Below are 27,670 nucleotides of genomic sequence, written 5' to 3'. Positions count from 1 at the left end.
TCTCTATATATCTTCTAACTAATATGGGAATATCTTTTGCAGGACTATACAGAAGATAATTGATTTTATTTCTGTCACCTCAGTGGATGGCAGAGGTGCAAAAAAGTGGGACAAATTTTAGGGTTGTAATTTTAAAAAATGATATCTATATCTCAAATTTTTTCATACCTACATCATAAGTGTTCAACAATCCTTCCTTAGTCAAAATCTGCTTGCTTCCCTTTCATAGTGGTACACTGGAGAATTAGTGGCTAAGAAGAATCAGGTTAGACTGTCTGAAAAGCCTGATTGTTTAAACTTGAAAGAGGCTTTCATGCCAATTTGAGATTGAGGAATGGAGTTCCAGGACAGTTTCCCATAGTCAAATGTCTAGCTGGGCATGATAGCTACTCATGTTGATTACCTGAGGACTCTTAATGGAAGACAATTGAGTTGCCAAGATTAGAAGAGCTGATGATCAACTATGGTGCAAATTAGATTAAGTGAAAGTATTCAGAGGAGCAGAGAGATATCAGAATGGGACAGCAGCCTTCATCATTCTCCTGCCCCTGGATAAAGGAAAATGCTATTGAATATATCACAACCGTTTACTTCTAATTTTTTCTACCAATCATTGGGAGCATTTATAGAGGACAGTGGGAGGAGGAAAAGATTTAGTCCCCTTCTCCACTATCAGCACCAGAAGATTTGAAACTAAGTCTTAATAAGTTTCTGACTTTCTCTTCTATAATATTCTTACCTATTAAAAGAAGATGAAATGGTCAGGAAAGGAATATGGGGAGAGGCAAAGACTACTCCTGAAGCATTAAAAAAATGACTTATTTTCCTTGTTGGTTTCTGTCCAGGTCAAATTATCTGCAATGATTATTTAGTCATGAGTAATCAATACCATATAAGAAAAAAGGAAACCAATATAAGGTCCTCAGTAAGATTACTTTGCTTGTACGTTTATTAGATTGGATTCTCAGGAATAGAAACTTCCTTAAACAGTCCATGTCTGCATTTCCTCTATAAGTCTTAGAGATTTTCCTTGAGAAGTGATTTATCTTGTTCAAGGATAAACAACCAAAACATAGTACAGGTCATGCTGACTGTCAAAATCTCAAGGATGTCCTTAATAACTGCTCATCGATGGATTGACTGATTGCTCCTTGTCCTACCTGCGTTACCTCCTAGATGAACAAGTCTGAAAATGTCCAATTTTACTACTGCAACTGAATTTCTCCTCATGGGGTTTTCTGACGTTCGAGAGCTCCAGATCTTCTATTCTTTCCTTCTGTTTCTCATCTACTCTGCAGGCCTGATGGGGAATCTCCTCATTGTCATCATCACAACCTTTGACAGGAGACTCCATACGCCCATGTACTTTTTCCTGAGGAATCTGTCCATGGTGGATGCCTGCTACCTCTCAATAACTGTTCCCCAGGCATCGGTTAACACCCTTGTGAACAACAGGATTATTTCAGTTACAGGCTGTGCAGCTCAGGTATTCCTAGTGGTTTTCATGGCATATGTAGAGTTTACTTTGCTCACTGTCATGGCTCGTGACCGTTATGTGGCCATCTGCCAGCCTCTCCACTACCCAGTGATCATGAGTCCCCGAGTCTGCATGCAGATGACCATAACCTGCTTGATCACTGGCTTCATGTACGCAGGTTTCCACACTGGTTACACGTTTCGCTTGTCATTCTGCCAATCCAATTTGGTCCATCAGTTCTTCTGTGACATCCCCTCTCTGCTAAGGATCTCTTGCTCAGACACTTTTAGCAATAAGTTATCCTTAATTGTTTCTGATTTGGTGGTTGGCACTGGCTGTTATACCTTCATTATTACATCTTACGTTCGTATATTTTCCACTGTGCTCAAGTTTCCTGTAAAAGAAGACCAGAAAAAAGCCTTCTCGACCTGCATCCCCCACATCACTGTGGTTTCTTTATTTCTCATTTCAGCCTCTTATGTATATTTCCAACCACCTTCAGATTCTGGGTCTTTTAAGGATATAATTCTTTCTGTATTTTATACTGTAATACCACCCTTTCTGAACCCCATTATATATAGTCTATGGAATAAGCAGATAAAAGGTGCTATAAGGATATTAATGACAAGAACTATTTCATTGAGAAATAAAGCATAAATGGTAGTTCTTTCTCAGTCTTTTTTAACCTAGTTGATTCATTTAGGAAAAAGCTGACATATAGATGTATTTTGGGTGTTTTTGTTGGTTTGTGGTTTGCTATTTGTGTGTTGGTGGTTACAAATGAATGCCTATTCAAAATTGTTAAAAATCCTTTAGAATTGACTATACTGTCATTGATATCAGCAAAATTGTAACATTTGGAGTATATTTGAGACTTCCAATTAATGTAATTTTCTTGGACTAAAGCCTTTGTCTGCACTGTTCATGATATATAAATAAGGCCCAAAATGACTCAGGGTTTTTTTTTTTGAGGTGCATATACCACAAATTTTAGCCTAAAATATCAGAATAAAATCAAAGGGAAAAATGAAAGATATCTGATTGTTCCTTGGACTTAGAGATAATGATGGAATGATCAACAGGAAGCAGAAATGCAGGCTCTATTTCAGTGAGAAAATTAGTCAGGTATGGGTTTTATTGAGCTTCAAGGTCCAATGGATTTTCACCATCCATTTCACGACATTTGTAATCATGAGCTGAAAGACTGAAAGAATAACATCAAGGGCTCTGTTCATGGCTAATTGAAAGAGCAGAATAGTGCAAAGAATTGACTTCCTGTTTAAAAATGCCATCATAATTTGCCATATCAAACAAATGAGTAATTCCTACTGGTATTAGATGGATCAGAGAAATTACATTCTCTCATCACTAAAATCTCCTTATCTGTTGGAGTTTGTTCATCAAGAATGATGGCTATAAATGGCATAAAATCAAATATATTTCTTAGTTGAATCCTTGTATTTAGGTCAACATATCTTACTATAAGTGAAGAATTATCTATTGTGGAATCATAATTTTTCTGGATATGGGTTTTATGAGTTGTCATATTCTCTATATTTTGATTCTTTGAAAGTGAGGATATTTATTGCTGTGAATATTAGAGACATAATGTGATCTGAGCACCTTTGGGGAAACTCCCAGTAAAAGGTAATTTTCCAAACCCAGCTAATTACTTATACACATAGTTGACATAAATATATCAGTGTTTCTCTAGATATTCTTTAGTCTACATCATCATTTAAAACTGAGCAACTGAGTTCTTATACAATCTATCATTCATTAAATACCTAGCTGGTAATTTTTATTGATAAAAAACAACCCTTTTTCTGGAATCTGGAAAAAACACTTGAATAAAAAATTTAATATTATGTTTAAATCAAACAAACAATATAGCTGGTAAAGATGTTACTTTCTTGACTCTCTTATCCTTAACTGAAAAAATTCTAATAAAAACTTTCTTCATCCTATTGTATCCCTAAAGATGAATACTCTGACAGGTTTGTTTGTATGTAATTTTTCTATTGGCATTAATATTTTCATATGAACATCATATTAATTTAATTTCTTTCCAGGATTTTCTATGTAGTGGAGAAAAACGAGTTGAAAATGGAAACTTCCTCACATCCCTGAGATATTTGTGATTTCTCTTCAGTTCAAATTCAGGGACAAAAGACTTGAACTCAAGTTGATTATCATGGAAGGAATCAAATATAACAATATAACAGGATAGAAAGTTTGAAAATGGAACAATTATCTCATATAAAAAAGATAAGAGAGGAACAAATGTCACAGAGAAGGTGAGGAAGTGGTGGATTGCAGGTAGCACTACAACCTATTTATTCAGATCTGGGTTAAAGAGGAAACAATACATACAATGATAGTGGTAAACATCTTTTAGTGTATAGAGAAGTGGGTGGTTGAGGTATTGAGGTTGTGGAACCTAGTGATGTTTGAGATGCCAAAAAAATGGTATCCCTCTGTGCTAAGACCCCTATCATAAAAACTAGTGTAAATGTATCCAAAAGAAGAGGCAGAGAATCATTTCTTTCTTCAGACTTCTCTTTGGTATCACCAGTAATGACCTTCTTCTGTCATCAGTGCAGGGGTCCAGGATTAGGAAATTCCTCATGGAATCTTTGACCTGGTATTCCTCTAGGGATTTGGAGGGGGACCCTTATCCCCCATATCATATATAAATATCTTTTTTATCTTTCTATATATGAGTATTAAACATAAGAAAAAAGTAATTTCTCTGTCAAGACCAGCTTGCTCCTCCTCATGGAGAATCAAAGACCAAGAAGAATCTGCATAGAAACTTCCCCAAAGTCCTGGGTTTTTAACCTCAAAAGATTTACTTAGAAAAATGGTGGCCATGAGAGGGTGAGGAATGGAGGGCTAGGTCAGGGTTCTCTTCAAGACTTCATTCCATTTGAGACAAGGTTAGATTTAGTTTTGTTACGGTATCATGCCATTTATGTTGATTACTGGTGTCTATGAATAAAAGACAATTGAGGTGATAAATTGAGGAGAACTAGTGCTGGCTATCGTGAAAACTAGAATCCCTGCAAATGTTTAGAGGAAGAGAGAGACTATTATACCAATTCAGCAGACTTGACCAATCTCCTGCATCTGGATTGGGGAAAAACACTACCCTATATAACTCCAGTGATCACTTCCCAATTCCTGTGATCCTGTGGGAGAATGCGTACTGTCAAATAGTAAAAAGCAATATATTAGAACCCTTCTCGATTGCTAGCAAAATAAACAAGCATATTTGAAACTAAATTCTTTAAATTTTTCTTCCATGCCATTATTAATTATTAATAAATATGGGATGGCCAATGGAAAGTATTACAAATAGAACCTAAGACCACACATCAAAGGACTTTAAAAAATAGGTGATCATGATTTCCAGTGAATGCTTCTGACCAAGGTTAATACATGTCTGTATTAACGTATCCATGTAGGTAATTAATTTATTATAGGTGAAAAGGAAGTCATTGTGCAGTTGGTAATATTAATTGCCATTTTAAGAATCTATAGATGTAAAACATGGAATTCCTAGTAACAATAACTTAATTTACAAGTGCTGTTCTGCATCACCTATATAAGATTTAGAGAGTTTCTTTGAGAAGCAACATGACTTTCCCAAAAATTTCATAGACATTCATAAGAGAAGCTATGCTCCGTTTCAAAGTCTCATGTAATAGATACATATGAATAATGTCTTTTAATCTTTGCATATAGCATAACCTGACTGATGCAACAATTGATTTAAGTTTGCCCCCCACCCCACATTATTCCCTAGATGAACAAATCTGAAAATGTTCCATTTTACTGCCATATTGGAATTTCTCCTCATGGAGTTTTCTGTTACCTGAGAGTAGCAGATCTTTACTTCACTAATACTGCCATTTAATTAGTTCATAATCTCAAACATTAATGTCCTCTGAAGATCAGTAAAATAATTTTAAAAATTTAAAAAAGATGAAGGATAAATGTTAAGATAATAAGAAATGGACTCAGAAGGAAAAATTAAGAGAAATCAATTATTTAGGACAAATCCTAGTATGGTCTTTGATTTGGAACAGAAGATGCAAATGTTGAAGAAAAATAATGTCAAAACCAAAAGGAAAGAGAAGTAAGAAATAGTGGCTGACATTCTGGAAGGCAATTTGGAATTTTACATGAAGGGCTTCAAAAGATTGCCTGCTTTTTGATCCAGCCACACCACTGCTGGGTTTGTATCCCAAACAGATAATTTGGAAAAAGACTTGCACAAAAATATTCTTAGCTGTGTTCTTTGTAGTGATAAAATTTTGGAGAACAAGGGGGTGTTCCTTGATTGGGGAATGGCTGAACAAATTGTGGCATATGATGGTGACTGAATACTATTGTGCTGTAAGGATTGATTTTCTGGAGGCTTTCCATATTAACTGGGAGATCCTCAATGAACTGATGCAGAGTGAAATGAGCAGAACCAGAAGAACATTGACCATAGAAAGTAAAATATTATGGAAAATTCAATGTATGGACTTTGCTCCTAGTAGCAATGCAACAAGTCAGGAAACTCCTAAAGGACTGATGGGAAAGAATGCTAAGCTCCTTGAGAGAAAGAACTATGAGAGGTGAAATGAAAAAGAACATATGACTTCACTTATCACATGTACATGTAGGTTTATGATTTGGGATTGGGGTTTTTTTAAAAATTGCTCTATAGCAAAAATGAATAATATTGAAATAGGTATGAAGTGGCAACATTTGTTCAAACCCAATGGAAATGCTTGTGGGCTCTGGGAGGGACAAAGGAGAGAAAATGAATCCTGTAAATATGGGGAAAATTTTTAAATTAATTAATAAACTGAAAAAAGGGAATAGTGGCTGAATGTATGAAGATTTTTTTAATCACTTGCAATAAACCAAAAATTGAGACAAACTGCCAATATTCAAGTATAGTGAGGACAGTTTGAGGATATTGTGAAATTAGGAAGAGTAGTCTTTTTGACTAAAGGCTCAATACTGTATCCATTGTATCACTGAGACTTCCATGTGTATAGCTGAAATTAAATTTAAATTTCCCAGGTTGTGATAAAGGAATGAATTGTGAAGGCAAGCAGCAAAGCTACTCTGAGTCTTCTCTCTAAAATATGGCTATTCAATATTGATTCTAAAACATTCCAGAATGGGGGCAGTGAAAGATGAAAGAGAAGAGAAAAATATTTCCATGTAGTGGTGGACTTTCTGCATTATTTCTGATCATCCTGGATTGATACTCAAAATTTCCAAGGCCAAGTGAGGGTGTGAACAAAGAAACTTATGAGGGCAAAGTGCCCCCACTCACAAGTAAAGAAAGCTGAATCTGAAAAAATATAGAGTAATCATTTATGAATTATTTTTCTTCCCAAGGAAAATAATGATGTAAAACCCTTTTATAAGAAGCTGCAGGAAAAAAAAGAGACATATTGGGAAATTACTTTAAGTAGTGTAAGATAAGGAAAAAAATTAAAGACTTCATAGGTCACTGAAAGAAAAAATTCCAAGTAAATTTTTGTATCAAGTATCATAAATATTAATATAATATAAAATCACAAATATCTGAGTGTTTCAGTTCTGGTTCAATAATACCATAACTATCATCATAATTGACCATATTAGTAATAAAATGAAAAGAAACACTATTAATATCACAATAGAGTCAGAAAAAACCTTTAGATAAAATAGAACACTCCTTATGAAAAATGCTAGAAGTATAGGATTAAGTGAATCTTCCTTCCTTCCTTCCTTCCTTCGTTCCTTCCTTCCTTCCTTCGTTCCTTCCTTCCTTCCTTCCTTCCTTCCTTCCTTCCTTCCTTCCTTCCTTCCTTCCTTCCTTCCTTCCTTCCTTCCTTCCTTCCTTTCTTTCTTTCTTTCTTTCTTTCTTTCTTTCTTTCTTTCTTTCTTTCTTTCTTTCTTTCTTTCTTTCAATTTGGTCAATTTGGAACATTATTCTCTGATTACAAATTTAACTTTCCCATTCCACCCTCCCCTCCCCTCCCATATCCAACACACAATTCCACTGGGTATCACATGTGTCCTTGACCAGAAACTATTTCCATATTGTTAGTTTTTGCCCTAAGATGTTCATTCAGAATCTACATCCCAATTGTATCCCCCTCCACCCATGTAATGAAGCAGTTGTTTTTTATTTGGTGTTTTTACTCCTACAGTTTTTTCCCTGAATGGGATAGTGTTTTTTCTCTTCGGTCCCTCTGGGTTGTTCAGGGATATTGCATTGCCACTGATGGAGAAGTCCATTACATTTGATTGTGCCACAGTGTACCAGTCTCTGTGTAAAATGTTCTCTTGGTTCTGCTCCTCTCACTCTACTTCACTTTCTGTAGGTTGTTCCAGTTCCCATGGAATTCCTCTACTTTATTGTTCCTTTGAGCACAATAGTATTCCATCACCAACATATACCACAATGTGTTCAACCATTCCCCAATTGAAGGGCATCCTCTCATTTTCCAATTTTTGGCCACCACAAAGAGTGCAGCTATGAATATTTTTGTACAAGTTTTTTTTTCCTTATTATCTCTTTGGGGTACAAACCCAGCAGTGCTAAGGCTGGATCAAAGGGCAGACAGTCTTTTAGCACCCTTTGGGCAGAGTTCCAAATTGCCCTCCAGAATGGTTGGATCAGTTCACAACTCCACCAGCAATGCATTAATGTCCCTACTTTGACACATCTCCTCCAGCATTCATTACTTTCCTTTGCTGTAATGTTAGACAATCTTCCAGGTATAAGGTGATACCTCAGAGTTGTTTTGATTTTCATCTCTCTGATTATAAGAGATTTAGAGCACTTTTTCATGTGCTTATTAATTGTTCTGATTTTTTGACTGAAAATTGCCTATTCATATCCCTTGCCCATTTATCAATTGGAGAATGGCTTGATTTTTTGTACAATTGATTTAGCTCTTTGTAAATTTGAGTAGTTAGACCTTTGTCAGAGGTTTTTGTTATGAAGATTGTTTCTCAGTTTGTTATTTCCCTTCTGATTTTGGTTTTAATTTTATGTAGTCAAAATTATTTATTTTACATTTCATGACTTTTTCTAAGTCTTTCTTGGTTTAAAAAAATTTCCTGTTCCAAAGGTCTGACATGTATAATATTTGGTATTCACCTAATTTACTTAGAGTTTCCTTCTTTATATTCAAGTCATTCACCCATTTTGAGTTAATCTTGGTGTAGGGTTTCAGGTGCTGATCCAAACCTAATCTCTCCCACACTGTCTTCCAATTTTTGCAGCAGTTTTTATCAAATAGTGAATTTTTGTTCCAAAAGCTGGGGTCTTTGGGTTTGTCATAGACTGTCTTGCTAAGGTCACTTACCCCAAGTCTATTCCACTGATCCTCCTTTCTTTCTCTTACCCAGTACCAAATTGTTTTGATGACCGCTGCTTTATAGTATAGTTTGAGGTCTGGGACTGCAAGACCTCCTTGCTTTGTTTTTTTTTTCCATTATTTCCCTGGATATCCTTGATCTTTTGTTCTTCCAAATGAACTTTGTTATGGTTTTTTCTAATGCAGTAAAAAAAAAGTTTATTTGGAAGTTCAATGGGAATGGCACTAAATAAATAGATAAGTTTGGGTAGGATATTCATTTTTATATTAGCTCATCCTACCCATCCTACCCAGTTAATATTTTTCCAATTGCTCAGATCTAGTTTTAGTTGTGTGGAGAGTGTTTTGTAGTTGTGTTCATATAGTTCCTGTGTTTGTCTCAGGAGATAGATTCCTAAGTATTTTATTTTGTCTAAGGTGATTTTGAATGGGATTTCTCTTTCTAGTTCTTGCTGCTGAGCTGTGTTGGAGATATATAGAAATGCTGATGACTTATGAGGGTTTATTTTCTATCCTGCAACTTTGCTAAAGTTGTTGATTATTTCCACTAGCTTTTTTAATTGATTCTCTAGGATTCTTTAAGTAGACCATCATATCATCTGCAAAGAGTGATAGCTTGGTCTCTTCATTGCCAAGTTTAATACCTTAAATTTCTTTTTCTTCTCTAATTGCTACTGCTAGTGTTTCTAGAATAATGTTAAATAATAGAGGTGATAAAGGGCATCCTTGTTTCACTCGTGATCTTATTGGGAATGCATCTAGTTTATCCCCATTTCTGATAATGTTGGCTAATGGTTTTAGATAGATACTATTTATTATTTTTAGGAAAGACCCTTCTATACCTATACTTTCTAGTTTTTTTTAATAGGAATGAGTGTTGTACATGAATCTTTCTTTCAAATGATTAGTAACTATCTAAAACCATCATCAAGCATTGCCTATAGTGTGGATAAGCTAAAAGCCTTCTCAATAAGATTAGGAGTGAATCAAGGATACCCATTAACCCACTATTATTCAATATTGTCCTTGAAGTGCTTACTATTGCAAGAAGATAAAAAGAAATTTAAGGAATTAGAATAGGCAATGAGGAAACTAAATAATCTGATGATATATGTAAAAATGTCTAGAAAATCAGCTAAACTATTAGTAACATTCACTGTTAATTTTAGCCAAATTGCAACATATAAAATAAATCAACAGGAAATATTATCAACAAAGTCCATCACAGGAATAGAATAGAAATTTCATTGGAACTAACTCTAGACAAATAAAATTCCTGGCTGGGGCATGGGGTTCTACTTGCCAAGACAAATCTAAGTATTGTAGGAACAAAACTACAGAACACTTTTCACACAAATTAAGTGAGATCTAAACAATTAGGAAAACCTTCTTTATTCAAAGGTAAGCAAAGCCATTGTAATAAAATAACAATTATGCCTAAATAGATTGAAAATCTGTTACACTAAAAAAGAACTACAAATTTCAAGAGCCCACTGACTTCCTGTCATTTTGTACTTCCTGTAGACAGAGGATAAAGGGTGTGGATTTTGGAGGCTCCCTCTCTCTGACATAGAATCAGCATTGATGGTGGTGAGTGGGGTGGATTAAAAAATGGATAACCAGCCAGAGGCACATTGTCTTTATTTTGCATATTCTTTATTCCTTGATTTATAATCATCATTAATAAATCTCTTAAAATATAATATTATTATTGAGATTCAATTTTAACTTTTATAGAGGGAAGATGGCCTAGCTGTAACAGATCTCAAATTATATTATAGATCAATAATTATTGAAAAAATATAGTAGTGGCTAAGAAATAAAGTGATGGTAAACAATACAAAATAGTAAATGATCATAGAAATCTAGTATTGATGAACCCAAAGATTCTAGCTTTGGAGGAAAAATTTACTATTTGCCAAAATAACTATGAGGAAAACTGTAAAACCTTATGGCAAGACTTCGGCATATCTGATACTGAATACCATGATAAGGTCATATTAGGTAATGATTTAGGTATAAAGTGTGGTATCATTAGCAAATTAAGGAAGCCTGAAATCCTTTACCTGTCAGATGTATGTATAAGGAAAAAACTATAAACAAGAGATAGAGAAGACCATGAGAAGGTACAAGGACAATTTTGATTACATTACATTAAACAGTTTTCATGCAAACAAAACCAATGCAATGAAAATTTGAAGTTAAATAGAAAACTGAGGTAAAATTTGATAGCAAATATCTCTGAGCTCAATTATATGGCAATAAATATACCAATCTAGGCAATATGGATGAATATTTACAAAAATATAAACTGCCTAGACTAACAAAGAAATAGAATTCTTAAATAATCCTATATCAGAAAATGAAATCCAACAGGCCATCAAAGAACTCCCTAAAAAAAATTCCCAGTGCCTGATAGATTCACAATTGAATTCTATCAAACATTCAAAGAACAGCTAATCCCAATACTATACAAACTATTTGGCATAATAAGCAAAGAGGGACTTCTACTAAACTCCTTTTATGACACAAACATGGTACTGATCCCAAAGCCAGGCAGGTGAAAAACAGAGAAAGAAAATTATAGACCAATCTCCCTAATGAATATAGATGCAAAAATCTTAAATAGGATACTAGCAAAAAGACTCCAGCAAGTGATCAGAAGAATCATTCATCATAATCAAGTAGGATTTATACCAGGGATGCAGGGCTGGTTCACTATTAGGAGAACCATCCATATGATTGACCATATCAACAAGCAAACCAACAAAAAATCATGATTATTTCAATTGATGGAGAAAAAGCCTTTGATAAAATACAACACCCATTCCTATTTAAAAACACTAGAAAGCATAGGAATAGAAGAATTGTTCCTAAAAATAATAAACAGTATTTATCTAAAACCATCAGTTAATATCATCTGCACTGGGGATAAACTAGATGCATTCCCAATAAGATCAGGAGTGAAACAAGGATGCCCATTATCACCTCTATTATTTGACATTGTACTAGAAACAGTAGCAGTAGCAATTAGAGAAGAAAAAGAAATTGAAGGCATTAAAATAGAGGAGGAGACAAAGTTATCACTCTTTGTGGATGATATGATGGTCTACTTAAAGAATCCTAGAGATTCAACCAAAAAGCTAATTGAAATAATCAACAATTTTAGCAAAGTTGCAGGATACAAAATAAACCCGCATAAGTCAACAGCATTTCTATATATTTCAAACACAAGTCATCAGCAAGAACTAGAAAGAGAAATCCCATTCAAAATCACCTTAGAAAAAATAAAATACTTAGGAACCTATCTTCTGAGACAAACACAGAAACTATATGAACACAACTACAAAAGACTCTCCACACAACTAAAACTAGATCTGAGCAATTGGAAAAACATTAACTGCTCATGGGTAGGATGAGCCAATATAATAAAAATGAACATCCTACCCAAACTTATTTATCTATTTAGTGACATACCCATTGAACTTCCAATTTTTTTTTACTGAATTAGAAAAAAAATCATAACAAAGTTCATTTGGAAGAACAAAAGATCAATGATATCCAGGGAAATAATGAAAAAAATACAAAGGAATGTGACCTTGCACTCCCAGATCTCAAACTATATTATAAAGCAGGGGTCATCAAAACAATGTGGTATTGGCTTAGAGACAGAAAGGAGGATCAGTGGAATAGACTTGGGGCAAGTGATCTCAGCAAGACAATATATGATAAACCCAAAGATATCAGCTTTTGGAACAAAAATCCACCATTTGATAAAAACTGCTGGGAAAATTGGAAGACAGTGTGGGAGAGATTAGTTTTGGATCAACACCTCACACCCTACACCATGATAAATTCAAAATGTGAATGACTTGAACATAAGGAAGGAAACTCTAAGTAAATTAGGTGAATACAGAATAGTATACATGTCAGACCTTTGGGAAGGGAAATATTTTAAAACCAAGGAAGACTTAGAAAGAGTCACAAAATGTAAAATAAATAATTTTGACTACATCAAATTAAAAAGTTTTTGTACAAACAAAACCAATGTAACTAAAATCAGAAGAAAAGCAACAAATTGGGAAACAATCCTGATAAAATCCTCTGACAAAGGTTTAATTACTCAAATTTATAAAGAGCCAAATCAGTTGTACAAAAAATCAAGCCATTCTCCAATTGATAAATGGGCAAGGGACATGAATAGGCAGTTTTCAGATGAAGAAATCAAAGCTATTAATAAGCACAGGAAAAAGTGTTCTAAATTTTTTATAATCAGAGAGATGCAAATCAAAATAACTCTGAGGTATCACCTTATACCTGGAAGATTGTCTAACATGACAGCAAAGGAAAGTAATGAATGCTGGAGGAGATGTGTCAAAGTAGGGACATTAATGCATTGCTGGTGGAGTTGTGAACTGATCCAACCATTCTGGAGGGCAATTTGGAACTCTGCCCAAAGGGTGCTAAAAGACTGTCTGCCCTTTGATCCAGCCTTAGCACTGCTGGGTTTGTACCCCAAAGAGATAATAAGGAAAAAAAAAAAACCTGTACAAGAATATTCATAGCTGCACTCTTTGTGGTGGCCAAAAATTGGAAAATGAGAGGATGCCCTTCAATTGGGGAATGGCTGAACACATTGTGGTATATGTTGGTGATGGAATACTATTGTGCTCAAAGGAATAATAAAGTGGAGGAGTTCCATGGAGACTGGAACAACCTCCAGGAAGTGATGCAGAGCGAAAGGAGCAGAACCAGGAAATCATTGTACACAGAGACTGATAAACTGTGGTAAAATCAAATGTAATGGCATTCTCTATTATGGTCAATTCAATGTCCCTGAACAATCTGCAGGGATGTATGAGAAAAAAAAAACTATCCACAAGCAGAGAACAAACTGTGGGAGTAAAAACACCAAGGAAAAGCAACTGCTTGACTACAGGGGTTGAGGGGACAGGTCAGAGGAGAGACTCTGAATGAACACTCTAATGCAAATACTAACAACATGGCAATGGGTTCGAATCAAGAACACATGTGATACCCAGTGGAATCACGTGTTGGTTACTGGGGGTGGGGTGGGGGAGGAAAAGAAAATGATCTTTGTCTTTAATGAATAATGCTTGGAAATGATCAAATAAAATAGTATTTAAAAAAAAGACCAGATGCTCTTATGGGATTCTCATCTATGTCTTTGCAGAAGTTTTCTAAAGGAGGACCACTTAACATGCTCAAGCTCTTCATCTCTGCTAGAAGTAAAAGCAGAATCCCTGTGAGAGCCTGCTGAAGCAAACATGGGGCACATATAACTCCTGGTTGTCAGAATAGCTTTTCACCCACTGTCTAAATGTCTAACAATGTTCCCTAAGGAAGATGTACCTTCTTTGCTGTGATTTTTTTTAACTTTATGCATATTCATTCAGGTCTATTCTTGACGATGTAACATGGATATTACAATCAGATGATCTGGTTCAAATGTTACCATTTCCATGGAAAGATGGAAAGTCTAAAATTCTCCCCTCCATTTAGAAAACACAAGGTTTTCCTCTGGGCCATAGGAGTGAGGTGGAAAGAGTCATTCCAACAACGAAATCATGGAATCTCTTACCCTATCCCCCACAAAGTTAGTTCTTCCTCATGGATTTTACTGCAATGCCACATACATTTACATTTTTGGAACCAATCTGATTCTAAACTTCTTTGATATTTTGTAGGTACCTCAAAGGATGTGAACAAATTTTCTTTACTCAGAGGAAAATTCATATCCCTGAGTGCATATATTAACAAATTATGGAGGGCAGAGATCAATGAATTGGGCATGCAAATCAAAAAACTTTAAAGCTAACAAATTAAAACCCCCCAGAAGAAAACCAAATTAGAGATCCTAAAAATTAAGGGAGAAATTAATAAAATCAAAAATGATAGAACTATTGATTTAATAAATAAGACAAGAAGCTGGTACTTTGAAAAAACAAACAAAATAGACAAAGTCCTGGTCAATATAATTACAAATAGGAAAGAAGAAAAGCAAATTAACAAAATCATGAATGAAAAGGGGAACCTTACCTCCATTGAAGAGGAAATTAAGGCAATCATCAAAAACTTCTTTGCCTAATTATATGGCAATAAATATACCAATCTAGGCTATATGAATGAATATTTACAAAAATATAAACTGCCTAAACTAAGAGAAGAAGAAACAGAATTCTTAAATAATCCCATATCAGAAAATGAAATCCAACAGGCCATCAAAGAACTTCCTAAGAAAAAATCCCCAGGGCCTGATGGATTCACCAGTGAATTCTATCAAACATTCAGAAAACAGTTAATCCCAATATTATATAAACTATTTGACATAAGAAGCAAAGAGGGAGTTCTACCAAACTCCTTTTATGACACAAACATGGTACTGATTCCAAAACCAGGCAGGTCAAAAACAGAGAAAGAAAACTATAGAACAATCTCCCTAATGAATATAGATGCAAAAATCTTAAATATGATACTAGCAAAAAGACTCCAGCAAGTGATCAGAAGGGTCATTCACCATGATCAAGTAGGATTTATACCAGGGATGCAGGGCTGGTTCAATATTAGGAAAACCATCCACATAATTGACCATATCAACATGCAAATCATCAAAAACCACATGATTGTCTCAAAATAGACGCAGAAAAAGCCTTTGATAAAATGCATAACTCATTCCTTTTAAAAATACTATAAAGCAAAAAATAGAAGGGTCTTTCCTAAAAATAATAAACAGTATATATCTAAAACCATCAGCAAACATCATCTGCAATGAGGATAAACTAGATGCATTCCCAATAAGATCAGGAGTGAAACAAGGATGCCAATTATCACCTCTATTACTTGACATTGTACTAGAAACACTATCAGTAGCAATTAGAGAAGAAAAAAAATTGAAAGTATTAAAATTGGCAATGAGGAGACCAAGCTGTCACTCTTTGCAGATGACATGATGGTCTACTTAAAGAATCCTAGAGAATCAACTAAAAATCTAGTGGAAAGAATCAACAACATTAACAAAGTAGTGGGATACAAAATAAACCCACATAAGTCATCAGCATTTCTATACATCTCCAACACATCTCAGCAGCAAAAACTAGAAAGAGAAATCCCATTCAAAATCACCCTAGACAATATGAAATACTTAGGAATCTATCTCCCAAAACAAACACAGGAGCTATATGAACACAACTACAAAACTCTCTCCACACAAGTAAAACTAGCTTTGAACAATTGGAAGAACATTAACTGCTCATGGGTAGGACGAGCCAATATAATAAAAATGACCATCCTACCCAAATTTATATATCTATTTAGTGCCATATACATTGAACTTCCAAAAATTTTTTTACTAAATTAGAAAAAAAACATAACAAAGTTCATTTGGAAGGATATCCAGGGAAATAATGGAAAAAAAATACAAAGGAAGGGAGCCTTGCAGTCCCAGATCTCAGACTATATTATAAAGCAGAGGTCATCAAAACAATTTGGTTCTGCCTAAGAGACAGAAAGGAGGATCAGTGGAATAGACTTGGGGTAAGTGACCTCAGCTAGACAGTCTATTACAAATCCAAAGTCCCCAGGTTTTGGGACAAAAACCCACTATTTGATAAAAACTGCTGGGAAAATTGGAGGACAGTGTGGGAGAGATTAGGCTTGGATCAACACCTCACACACTACACCAAGATAAATTCAAAATGGGTGAATGACTTAAACATAAAGAAGGAAACTGTAAGTAAATTAGTTGAACACAGAATAGTATACATGTCAGACCTCTGGGAAGGGAAAGATTTTAAAACCAAGCAAGACTTAGAAAGAGTAACAAAAAGTAAAATAAATGATTTTGACTACATCAAATTAAAAAGTTTTTGTACAAACAAAACCAATGTAACTAAAATCAGAAGGGAAGCAACAAATTGGGAAACAATCTTCATAACAAAAACTTCTGATAAAAGTTTACTCAAATTTACAAAGAGCTAAATCAATTGTAAAAAGTAAACCTATTCTCCAATTGATAAATGGGCAAGGGACATGAAGAGGCAGTTTTCAGTTAAAGTAATCAAAACTATTAATAAGCACATGAAAATGTGTTCTAAATCCCTTATAATCAGAGAGATGCAAATAAAAACAACTCTGAAGTACCAACTCACACCTAGCAGATTGGCCAACATGTCAGCAAAAGAAAACAATGGATATTGGAGGGGATGTGGCAAAGTCCAGATAGCAATTCATTGTTGGTGGGGTTGTGAATTGATCCAAACATTCTGGAGGGCAATTTGCAATTATGCCCAAAGGGCACTAAAAGACTGTCTGCCCTTTGATCCAGCCATAGCACTGCTGGGTTTGTACCCCAAAGAGATAATAAGAAAACAGACCTGTACAAGAATATTCATAGCTGCGCTCTTTGTGGTGGCCAAAAATTGGAAAACGAGGGAATGCCCTCCAATTGGGGAATGGCTGGACAAATTGTGGTATCTGTTGGTGATGGAATACTATTGAGCTAAAAGGAATAATAAAGTGGAGGAATTCCATGAAGACTGGAACAATATCCAGGAAGTGATGCAGAGCAAAAGGAGCAGAACCAGGAGAACATTGTACACAGAGACTGATACATTGTGGTACAATCGAAGGTGATAGACTTCTCCGTTAGTGTCAATGCAATGTTCCTGAACAATCTTCAGGGATCTAGGAGAAAAAACACTACTCACAAGCAGAGGAAAAATGGTGGGAATAAAAACAATGAGGAAAGGCAACTACTTGACTTCAAGGGTTGAGGGGATATTAGTGAGGAGAGACTTTAAATGAACACTCTAATGCAAATACCAACAACATGGAAATGGGTTCAGATTAATGAAGCATGTGATACCCAGAAGAATCACATGTTGGCTATGGGAGGGGTGGTGGAGGGGGAGAGAAAAAGAAAATGATCTTTGTTTCTAAAGAATAATGTTTGAAAATGACCAAATAAAATAATGTTTAAAAGGGGAAAAAAAAGATGATGACAGTTATTACTGGAAAGTCTGTGTTTTTAAAAAAATCTTAGTTGAAAATGTTAATGTAACCAATTTTTTAAAAATAATTTTAGAATTCCCCAAAAATAATTTGTTCATGTATAATATTGCTAAATTCTTAATACATACATAAACAAAGAGATCAATCACAGAAATGAAGGTACCATAGATTTAAAATATTCATAGAAACCCTTTTGGTCATCATCAAAATTGAGAAATGTAGTTGAATGAGATGTTATGTTAATGTAAGAAAATATTATTTTGCTATGAGATCAAGTGATGGATATAAATAAAGATAAGGCTAAATGACCACACAAACCAAATATTCTGAGACAAAACATTTTCTTCTTAGTGGTACAATGGGGAGTGTGGGTTTTAAAATGTCATGTAATCTGTCAGATATCTTTACTTTGTTGGTAGATTTCCTTAGTAACCTTTTGTATGAGTAGGCAAAAATGTGATGCAAAAAAGTAAAATACATTTGAAAACATTTCACAAGATCTCTCACTTCTATGTCAGTGAGATCTAACACCTGAGCCATTATGCATTTTTGCCAGCAGAGCTAATGAGTCAAAAAACTGCCGAAAACCCTTGAATTTCTCATTTGGAAGCTTTTAAATAATCGCTGAATGGAGCTCCTATTCCTTGTAAGGAATCAGAGATAATGATTTCCTTAGTCATAAAATATATTTATACATATATGCCTATATATATTTATATATTTATATATATAATGCATATATATATATGCATTAATATACATTAATGTCTTTAGAATTCCAAACGCATTTTTCTAAAAGGACTTAACTTGGCAACATGCCCTTCCCAACCCAGAAATAATTGCCTCAGTGCTATCATCTCTGGCTCTCTGAATTGTCCTGGACATCAGGGACTCTGTCCCAAAGGCAACTCAGGGAATTTCTTCAAAGGTGAAGTTTGTCCACTGGGGCTACTACATTAAATGTGCTGTTTAACCAAAGCTACAAAAACCAGGAATAATTGTGAGTGGGAGAATTACTTCCCAAACAAGCCGAAGAAAATGATGATGTCCATTGAACATTGTAATGTTTATGATGGTCTGCTGATGCAGCCTCAGCTAGAGAAATTCTTGAATTCTTTACCATGCCTGAGGAATTCAATAAGAGAATTCCTGAGAAACTAAAATTAGATAAGTTAACAGCATGGAGCACGGCAGCTGTGTCCAAATTAAGATACAGTGAGTTTGAATGATATAATTAATTTTATTTTTCAGCCTCTTTTCCTTCCTTCCTTCCTTCCTTCCTTCCTTCCTTCCTTCCTTCCTTCCTTCCTTCCTTCCTTCCTTCCTTCCTTCCTTCCTTCCTTCCTTCCTTCCTTCCTTCCTTCCTTCCTTCCTTCCTTCCTTCCTTTGTTTCTTCCTTCATTTCTTCCTTCCTACCTTCCTTCCTTCCTTCCTTCCTTCCTTCCTTCCTTCCTTCCTTCCTTCCTCCCTTTCTCTTTCTCTCTCTCCCCTTCTTTTTCTCTCTTTAACTCTTTCACTAATTCTTTCTCTATTTATATCTCTTCTAACTAATATGGGAATATCTTTTGCATGACTATACAGACAATAATTGACTTTGTTTCTGACACCTCAGTGGATGGCAGAGGAGGAAAAAAGTGGGACAAAGTTTAGGGTTGTAATTTAAAAGAAAATAGCTGCATCTCAATGTATTTTCTTATCTATATCTACAAGTATTCAACCATTCCTCCTGTGTCAAAATCAACTTCCCTTTCATAGTGGTATACTGGAGAATTTGTGGCCAAGAAGTATCAGGTTAGACTGTCTGAAAAGTTTGATTGTTTAAACTTGAAAGAGGCTTTAATGTCAGTTTGAGATTGAGGAATGGAGTTGCAGGGCAGTATTCCATCCAGTCAAGGGTCGAGGTGGGCATGATATCCACTCATGTTGATTACCTGATGGCTGGTAATGGAGGACAATTAAGCTGATAATATTAGAAGAGCTATGATGCAAATTAAATGAAGTGAGAGTATTCACAGGAGTAGAGAGAATATCATGATGGGACAGCAGCCTTCATCATTCTCCTGCCCCTGGATACAGTGAAATGCTATTGAATATATCACAACCTTTTACCTCTAATTTTTTCCACCAATCATTGTGAGCATATGTAGAGGATAGTGGGAGGAGGAAAAGATTAGTCTTCTCTCCATTATCAGCACCAGAATATTTGAAACTAAGACTTAATAAGTTTCTGACTTTCTCTTCTATAATGTTCTTACCTATTAAAAGAAGATGAAATGGTCAGGAAAGGAATATGGGGAGAGGCAAAGACTACTCCTGAAGGATTAAAAAATGTCTTATTTTCATTGTTGGTTTCTGACTCAGGTCTAATTATCTGGAATGAACATTCAATCATAAGTAATCAATACCATATGAGAACAAAGGAAATTAATATAAGGTCCTCAGTAAGATTACTTTCCTTATAGGTTTAATAGATTGAATTCTCAGGAATAGAAACTTCCTTTAACAGTTCAGGTCTGCATCACCTCTATCAGGCTTAGAGATTTTCCTTGAGAAGTGATTTAACTTGCTCAAGGTTAAACAATGAAAACAGAGCACAGGTCATGCTGACTGTCAAAATCTCAAGGATGTCCTCAATAACTGCCGATTGATGGACTGACTGATTTCTCCTTGTCCTACCTAGGTTACTTCCTACATGAACAAGTCTGAAAATGTCCAATTTCACCACTGTAACTGAATTTCTGCTCATGGAGTTTTCTGACATCCGAGAACTCCAGATCTTCTATTCTTTCCTTCTGTTTCTCATCTACTCTGCAGGCCTGATGGGGAATCTCCTCATTGTCATCATCACCACCTTTGACAGGAGACTCCACACTCCCATGTACTTTTTCCTGAGGAATCTGTCCATGGTGGATGCCTGCTACCTCTCAATAACTGCTCCTCAAGCATCTGTTAACTCTCTGGTGAACAACAGGGTCATTTCAGTTACAGGCTGTGCAGCTCAGGTATTCCTAATGGTTTTCATGGGATATGTAGAGTTTGCTTTGCTCACTGTCATGGCTCGTGACCGTTATGTGGCCATCTGCCACCCTCTCCACTACCCAGTGATCATGAGTCCCCGAGTCTGCCTGCAGATGACCTTAACCTGCTTGATCACTGGCTTCATGTACGCAGGTTTCCACACTGGCTACACGTTTCGCTTGTCCTTCTGCCATTCCAATGTGGTCCATCAGTTCTTCTGTGACATCCCCTCTCTGCTAAGGATCTCCTGCTCAGATACTTTTAGCAATAAGTTATCCTTAATTCTTTCTGAACTGGTCATTGGTGCTAGCTGTTATACCTTCATCACTGCATCTTATGTTTGTATATTTTCTACTGTGCTCAAGTTTCCAGTGAAAGAAGACCAGAAAAAAGCCTTCTCGACCTGCATCCCCCACATCACTGTGGTTTCTTTATTTCTCATTTCAGCCTCTTATGTATATTTCCAACCACCTTCAGATTCTGGGTCTTTTAAGGATATTATTCTTTCTGTATTTTATACTGTAATTCCACCATTTATGAATCCCATTATATATAGTCTACGGAATAAGCAGATAAAAGGTGCTATAAGAATATTAATGACGAGAACTCTTTCATTAAGAAATGAAGCATAAATGGTAGTTTTTTTTCTCAGTGCTTTTCAACCTAGTTGATCCATTAAGGCAAAAACTCACCTAAAGATATATTTTTTGACATTTTTGTGGGTTTATGTTTTGCTATTTTTGTGTTGCTGGTTACAAATGAATGACTATTAAAATAGTTAAAAATGCTTTAGAATTTACTTTACTATTATTGATATCAGCAGAATTATTATCATTTGAAGCATATAAAATTCCAAATAATGTAATTTTCTTTGTCTAGAGCCTTTGCCTGCATTGCTTATGATATATAAATAAGGCCAAAAAATGCTCAGTGTTTTTTAGGTACATATAGCACACATTTGAGCCCAAAATATCAGAGTAAAATCAAAATGAAAAATCAAAGCTCTCTGATTGTTCCTTGGACTTAGAGAAAATGATGGAATGATCAACAGAAAGCAGAAATGCAGGCTCTATTTCAGTGACAAAATTAGTCAGGTATGGGTTGTATTGAGCTTCAAGGTCCAATGGATTTTCACCATCCAGTGACCTAAAAACGACATGTGTAATCATGAGCCGAAAGACTGAAAGAATAACACCAAGGTCTCTGTTCTTGGCTAATCGAAAGAGAAAAATAGTCCTAAGAAATGACTTCCTTTTTAAAAATACCATTATAATTTATCATATCGAACAAACAAGTAATTCCTACTGGTATTAGATGGATCAGAGAATGTGTTTTCTCTCTTCACAAAAATGTCCTTATCTATTGGAGTTTGTTCATCAAGAATGATGGCTATAAATGGCATAAAATCAAATATGTTTCTCAGTTGAATCCTTGTATTTAGGTCAACATATTTTACTATAAGTGAAGTATTATCTACCATGGAATTGTAATTTTTCTGGATACACGTTTTATGAATTGCCATATTTTCTATATTTTGATTCTTTGAAAGTGAGGATATTTATTGCTGTGAATATTAGAGACATAATGTGATCTGAGCATCTTTGGGGAAACCTTCAGTAAGAGGTAAATTTCCAAACCCAGCTAATTACTTATTCACATTATTGTCATAAATATTTCACTGTATCTCTAGATATTCTTTGATGTACATCATCATTTAAAACTGGGCAACTGAGTCCTATACAATCTATCACTCATTAAATATCTAGCTGATAATTTTTATTGCTAAAACAATATTTTATACTGGGATCTGGAAGAAAACTTGGATAAAAAAGTTAATATTACATTTAAATCAAACAAACAATATAGCTGATAAAGATGTTACTTTCTTGACTCTCTTGTCGTTAACTGAAAAAATTCTAATAAAATCTTTCTTCATCCTATTGTATCCCTACAATTAATTTTTAAGTTGAATTCTCTGACAGGTGTATGTATTTTTCTCTATAGGCATTAATATTTTCATATGAACATCATATTAGTTTAATTTCTTTCCAGGACTTTCTCTGTTGTGTAGAAAAAATGAGTTGAAAATGGAAACTTTTTTGCTTCCCTGAGATATTTGTGATTTCTCTTCAGTTCATATTCAGGGACAAAATACTTGAAGTCAAGTTGATTATTATGGAAGGAACTAAATATAACAATATAACAGGGTAGAAAGAGCTAAAATGGAACAATTATCTCATAAAAATAGGAAAAGAACAAAAGTCACAGAAAAGGTGAGGAAGTGGTGGACTGCAGGTAGCACTAGAACCTATTTTAATCAGATCTGGGTTAAAGAGGGAAAAATATATATAATGAGAAGGATAAACGTCTTTTAGTGTAAAGCAATGGTAGGTTGAGGGTTTGAGGTTGATGAACCTAGTGATGTTTGAGATACCAAAACATCGTATCCCTCTGTGCTAAGACCCCTACCATAAAAACTAGTGTAAATGTATCTAAAAGAAGAGGCAGAGAATCCTTTCTTCATTCAACCATCTCTGAGTGCATTAGGGATGAGTTCAGTCAGCAGTACAGGGGTTCAAGACTGGGAAATTCTTCATATAATCTTTAACCTGGGATTCCTCTAGGGATTTGGGGTGCCCAGGGGACCCTGTGCCCCCATCTCATATATAGATATCTTTTGTATCTTTCTCTGTATGAGTATTGAACACAAGAAAAAAGAAGTCTCTCTGTCACGACCAGGTTGTTCCTCCTCATGGAGAATCAAAGGCCAAAAAGCATCTGCATACAAAGTTCCCCAAAATCCTGGGTTTTTAACTTCAAACGATTTATTCAGGAAAATGGTGGCCATGAGAGGTTGAGGAATGGAGGGCTAGACCAGAGTTCTCTTCAAGGCTTCATTCCATATGAGACAAGGTTAGATTTACTTTTGTTATGGTATCCTGCCATCTATCTTGATTACTTGTGTCTATAAATAGAATACATCTGAGGTGATAAATTTAGGAGAACCAGTGCTGGCTATTGTGAAAACTAGAATCCCTGCAAATGTTTAGAGGAAGAGAGAGACTATGAGACCAATTCAGCACACTTCACCATTCTCATGCACCGGGATTGGGGAAAAACACTACCCTATATAACTCCAGGGATCACTTACAATTTCTTTGATTCTGTTGGAGAGTGTGTACAGTCAAATAGTTAAAAGCAATATATTAGAACTCTTCCCTATTGCTAGCAAAAGAAATCAGCATATTTGAAACTAAGTTATTTACATTTTTCTTCCATGCCATTATTAATTACTAATAAAGATTGTATAGTCAATGAAAAGTAATACAAAGAGGATTTAAGACCGCATCTCAGAGGACTTTAGAAGAATAAGTGAACATGATTTCCAGTGGATACATCTGACCAAGGTTAGATTGTCTATATTATTGTATCCATATAGGTAATTAATTTGTTATACATGAAAAAGTAGTCATTTTGCAGTTAGTTATATTGATTACTATTTTAAAAATCTATAGAGTTAATACAAGTAATTCTCAGTAACAGTAACTTCATTTACAAGTGCTGTTCTTCATCACATATACAAGATTTAGAGAGTTTCCTTGAGAAGCAACATAACTTTCCAAAGAATTTCATAGACAGTCATAATAGAAACTATGCTGATTCTCAAGTCTCATGTAATTGATACATATGAATAATGTCTGATAGTCTTTGCATGTAGCATAGCCTGACTGATGCAACAATTGATTTCTGCTTGGCCCCCACCTCAGGCCATTCCCTAGATGAAAAAATCTGAAAATCTTCAATTTTTCAGCTATGGCTGAATTTCTCCTCATGGAATTTACTGTCACCTGTGAATAGCAGATCTTCACTTCACTCATATAACCATAGAACTAGTTCATAACCTCAAACATCAAAATGTTCAAAAGATGAATAAAATAATTTAAGAAATTTATAAAGTATCAAGGATAAATGTTAAGATAATAAGAAATGGACTCAGAGGGAAAAATTAAGACAAAACAATTATTTAGGACAAATCCTAGTATGGTCTTTGATTTGGAACAGAAGATGCAAATGTTGAAGAAAAATATATCAATAAAATCAAAAGGAAAGAGAAGTAAGAAATAGTGGCTGATATTCTGGAATGAAATTTGGAATTTTACATGAAGGGCTTCAAAAGACTGTCTGCCCTTTGATCTAGCCACAGCCCTGCTGGGATTGTACTCCAAAGAGATAATTAGGAAAAAGTCTTGCACAAAAATATTCATAGCTGTGCTCTTTGTGGTGATAAAATATTGGAAAACAAGGGGGTGTCCCTTGATTGGGGAATGGCTGAATAAATTGTGGCATATAATGGTGACTGAATACTATTGTGCTGTAAGGAGCCATTATCTGGGGCATTTACATATGAACTGGGAGAACCTCAATGAACTGATGCAGAGTGAAATGAGCAGAACCAGAACATTGAGCACAGAAAGTAAAACATTATGGAACAATTCAATGTAATGGACTTTGCTCCTAGTAGCAATGCAACAAGCCAGGACACTCCTAAAGGACTTATGGGAAAGAATGCTAAACTCATTGAGAGAACTATGGGAGTTGAAACATAATAGAACATATGACATCACTTATCACTTGTATATGTAGGTATGTGATTTGCAGTTTAGGCTTTAAAAAAGTTGCTCTATAGCAAAAATGAATAATATTGAAATAGGTATGAAGTGTCAACATTTGGAACACAGTGGAAATGCTTGTGGGCTCTGGGAGGGAGTAGGGAGGGAAATGAATCATGTAAATATGGAAATTTTTAAAAATAAATTAAAAATTGAAAAAAAGAAATAGTGGCTGAATGAAGATTTTTTAAATCACTTGCAATAAACTGTAAAAAATAGACTCGAATACAGGACTACAATTCCCACAAGCCTTTGCTCCACTTCCCCAGAATGCCTTGTAGTCTCACCTGGGCTGAGATGGAGAAGGTATTTAAGCTGATTCAAAGGCTTTTGAGCTCGCTCTCTTGGCTCTTTTTGGACTTCCGTTTTGGAGCAGGCGGTCTCTTGCGTGATGTGAGGTTATTTTGTCTAGGCCTCTGGCCTAGGCACATGTTTCTTACTTGTATATTCTTTAATCTTTAACCTTTAATAAACCTCTAAAAAATATAATACTCCTTGCAGAGAGAAACTAATTTCTACCTGCCTCAGTCTCCCCATATTCCTAAATTTTAATCAAAAATTGATCCAATGCCCAGATATAAAAGTACAGTGAAGACAGTAAATGCTTGAGGATATATTGAACTTTGGAAGAGTATTCTTCTTGACTCAAGGCTCAGTACTGTATCCATTGTATCACTGAGTCACCTCCACATGTACAGCTGATATTAAACTTAAATTTCCCAGGATGAGGAAAAGGAATGAGTTGTGAAGGCAAGCAGCAAAGCTACTCTCAGTCTTCTCTGTAAAATATTGGTATTCAATATTGATTCTAAAGCATTCCTGGATGGGGACAGTGAAAGATGAAAGAAAAGAAAGAAATGCTTCTATGATGTGGTGGACTTTCTGTATTATTTCTGATTATCTTGAATTGATTCTCAATGTCCCAAGACCAAGTGAGGGTGTGAACAAAGAAAATAATGAGGGCGAAGTGCCCCCACTTACAAGTAAAGGAAGGTGAATCTAAAAAAAAAATTATAGAGTGATCATTTATGAATTATTTTTCTTCCCAAGGAAAAATAATGAAGTAAAACCATTTAATAAGATGCTTCAGGAAAAAAGAGACATATTGCGAAATTACTTCAAGTAGTGTTAAGATAAGAAAAAAAATTAAAGTCTACATAGGTCACTGAAAAAAATTCCATGTAAATTTTAGCATCAAGTATCATAAATTTTAATAATACATAAAATCACAAATATCTGATTGGTTTAGTGCTGGGTCAATATTCCCACAACTATCATCATAATTGAACATATCAGTAATAAAATTAAAAGAAACCCTATTAATATTACAATAGAGTCAGAAAAAAATCTTTGGGTAAAATCCAACACTCCTTATTAAAATGCAAGAAAGTATAGGATTAAATGAATATTTCTTTCAAATGATTAGTAACTATCTAAAACCATCACCAAGCATTGCCTATAGTGAGGATAAGCTAAAAGCCCTCTCAATAAGATTAGGAGTGAAGCAAGGATACCCATTAACCCACTATTATTCAATACTGTCATAGAAATGATTACTATAGCAAGAAGATAAAAAAAATGTAAGGAATTAGAATAGGCGATGAGGTAACTAACTATCTCTTTTTGCAGAGTATATGATGATATATTTAAAGAAGTCTAGAAAATCAACTATATCATTAGTTGCATTCATTATTAATTTTAGCCAAATTACACTATATATAAAATAAATCAACATAAAATATTATCATCAAAGTCCACCACAGGAATTGAATATAAATTTCATTGGAAATCACTCTAGACAAGTAAAATTCTTGGATGGTTCATGGGGTTCTACCTGCCAAGAAAAATCTAAGTATTGCAGGAACACAACTACAAAACACTTTTCACACAAATTAAGTGAGATCTAAACAATTGGGAAAACCTTCATTATTCAGAGGCAGGCAAAACTACTGTTTTAAAATTACAATTATACCTAAATAACTTCATTGAATTTTCTAATTCTGCTACGAAAAATTGTTTCATGTAGAAAAAATAAGTTTAAAAATTCATCTGGAATGAAAAAATATTAAGAAAATCCAAGGAATTAATGAAAA

The 27,670-nt window shown here is 34.8% G+C and overlaps 2 protein-coding genes across 2 annotated transcripts; both read left to right on the top strand.

Annotated features, from left to right (window-relative positions):
• The first annotated feature begins 1,192 nt into the window (after positions 1 to 1,192).
• LOC100027245 (olfactory receptor 14C36-like) lies at positions 1,193 to 2,134 on the top strand. The gene has a single exon (XM_007492519.2). It carries the CDS (start codon positions 1,193 to 1,195, stop codon positions 2,132 to 2,134), a length of 942 nt encoding a protein of 313 aa, XP_007492581.2.
• Positions 2,135 to 20,597: 18,463 nt separating this feature from the next.
• Positions 20,598 to 21,539, top strand: LOC100619702 (olfactory receptor 14C36-like). Its single transcript, XM_003341109.2, has one exon. The coding sequence runs from the start codon at positions 20,598 to 20,600 to the stop codon at positions 21,537 to 21,539; it is 942 nt and encodes a 313-aa protein (XP_003341157.2).
• The last annotated feature ends 6,131 nt before the right edge of the window (positions 21,540 to 27,670 follow it).

Source organism: Monodelphis domestica, chromosome 4, assembly GCF_027887165.1.
Source record: "Monodelphis domestica isolate mMonDom1 chromosome 4, mMonDom1.pri, whole genome shotgun sequence".
NCBI classification, from domain to species: domain Eukaryota; kingdom Metazoa; phylum Chordata; class Mammalia; order Didelphimorphia; family Didelphidae; genus Monodelphis; species Monodelphis domestica.
This window is presented reverse-complemented; position numbering and strand designations above follow the sequence as displayed.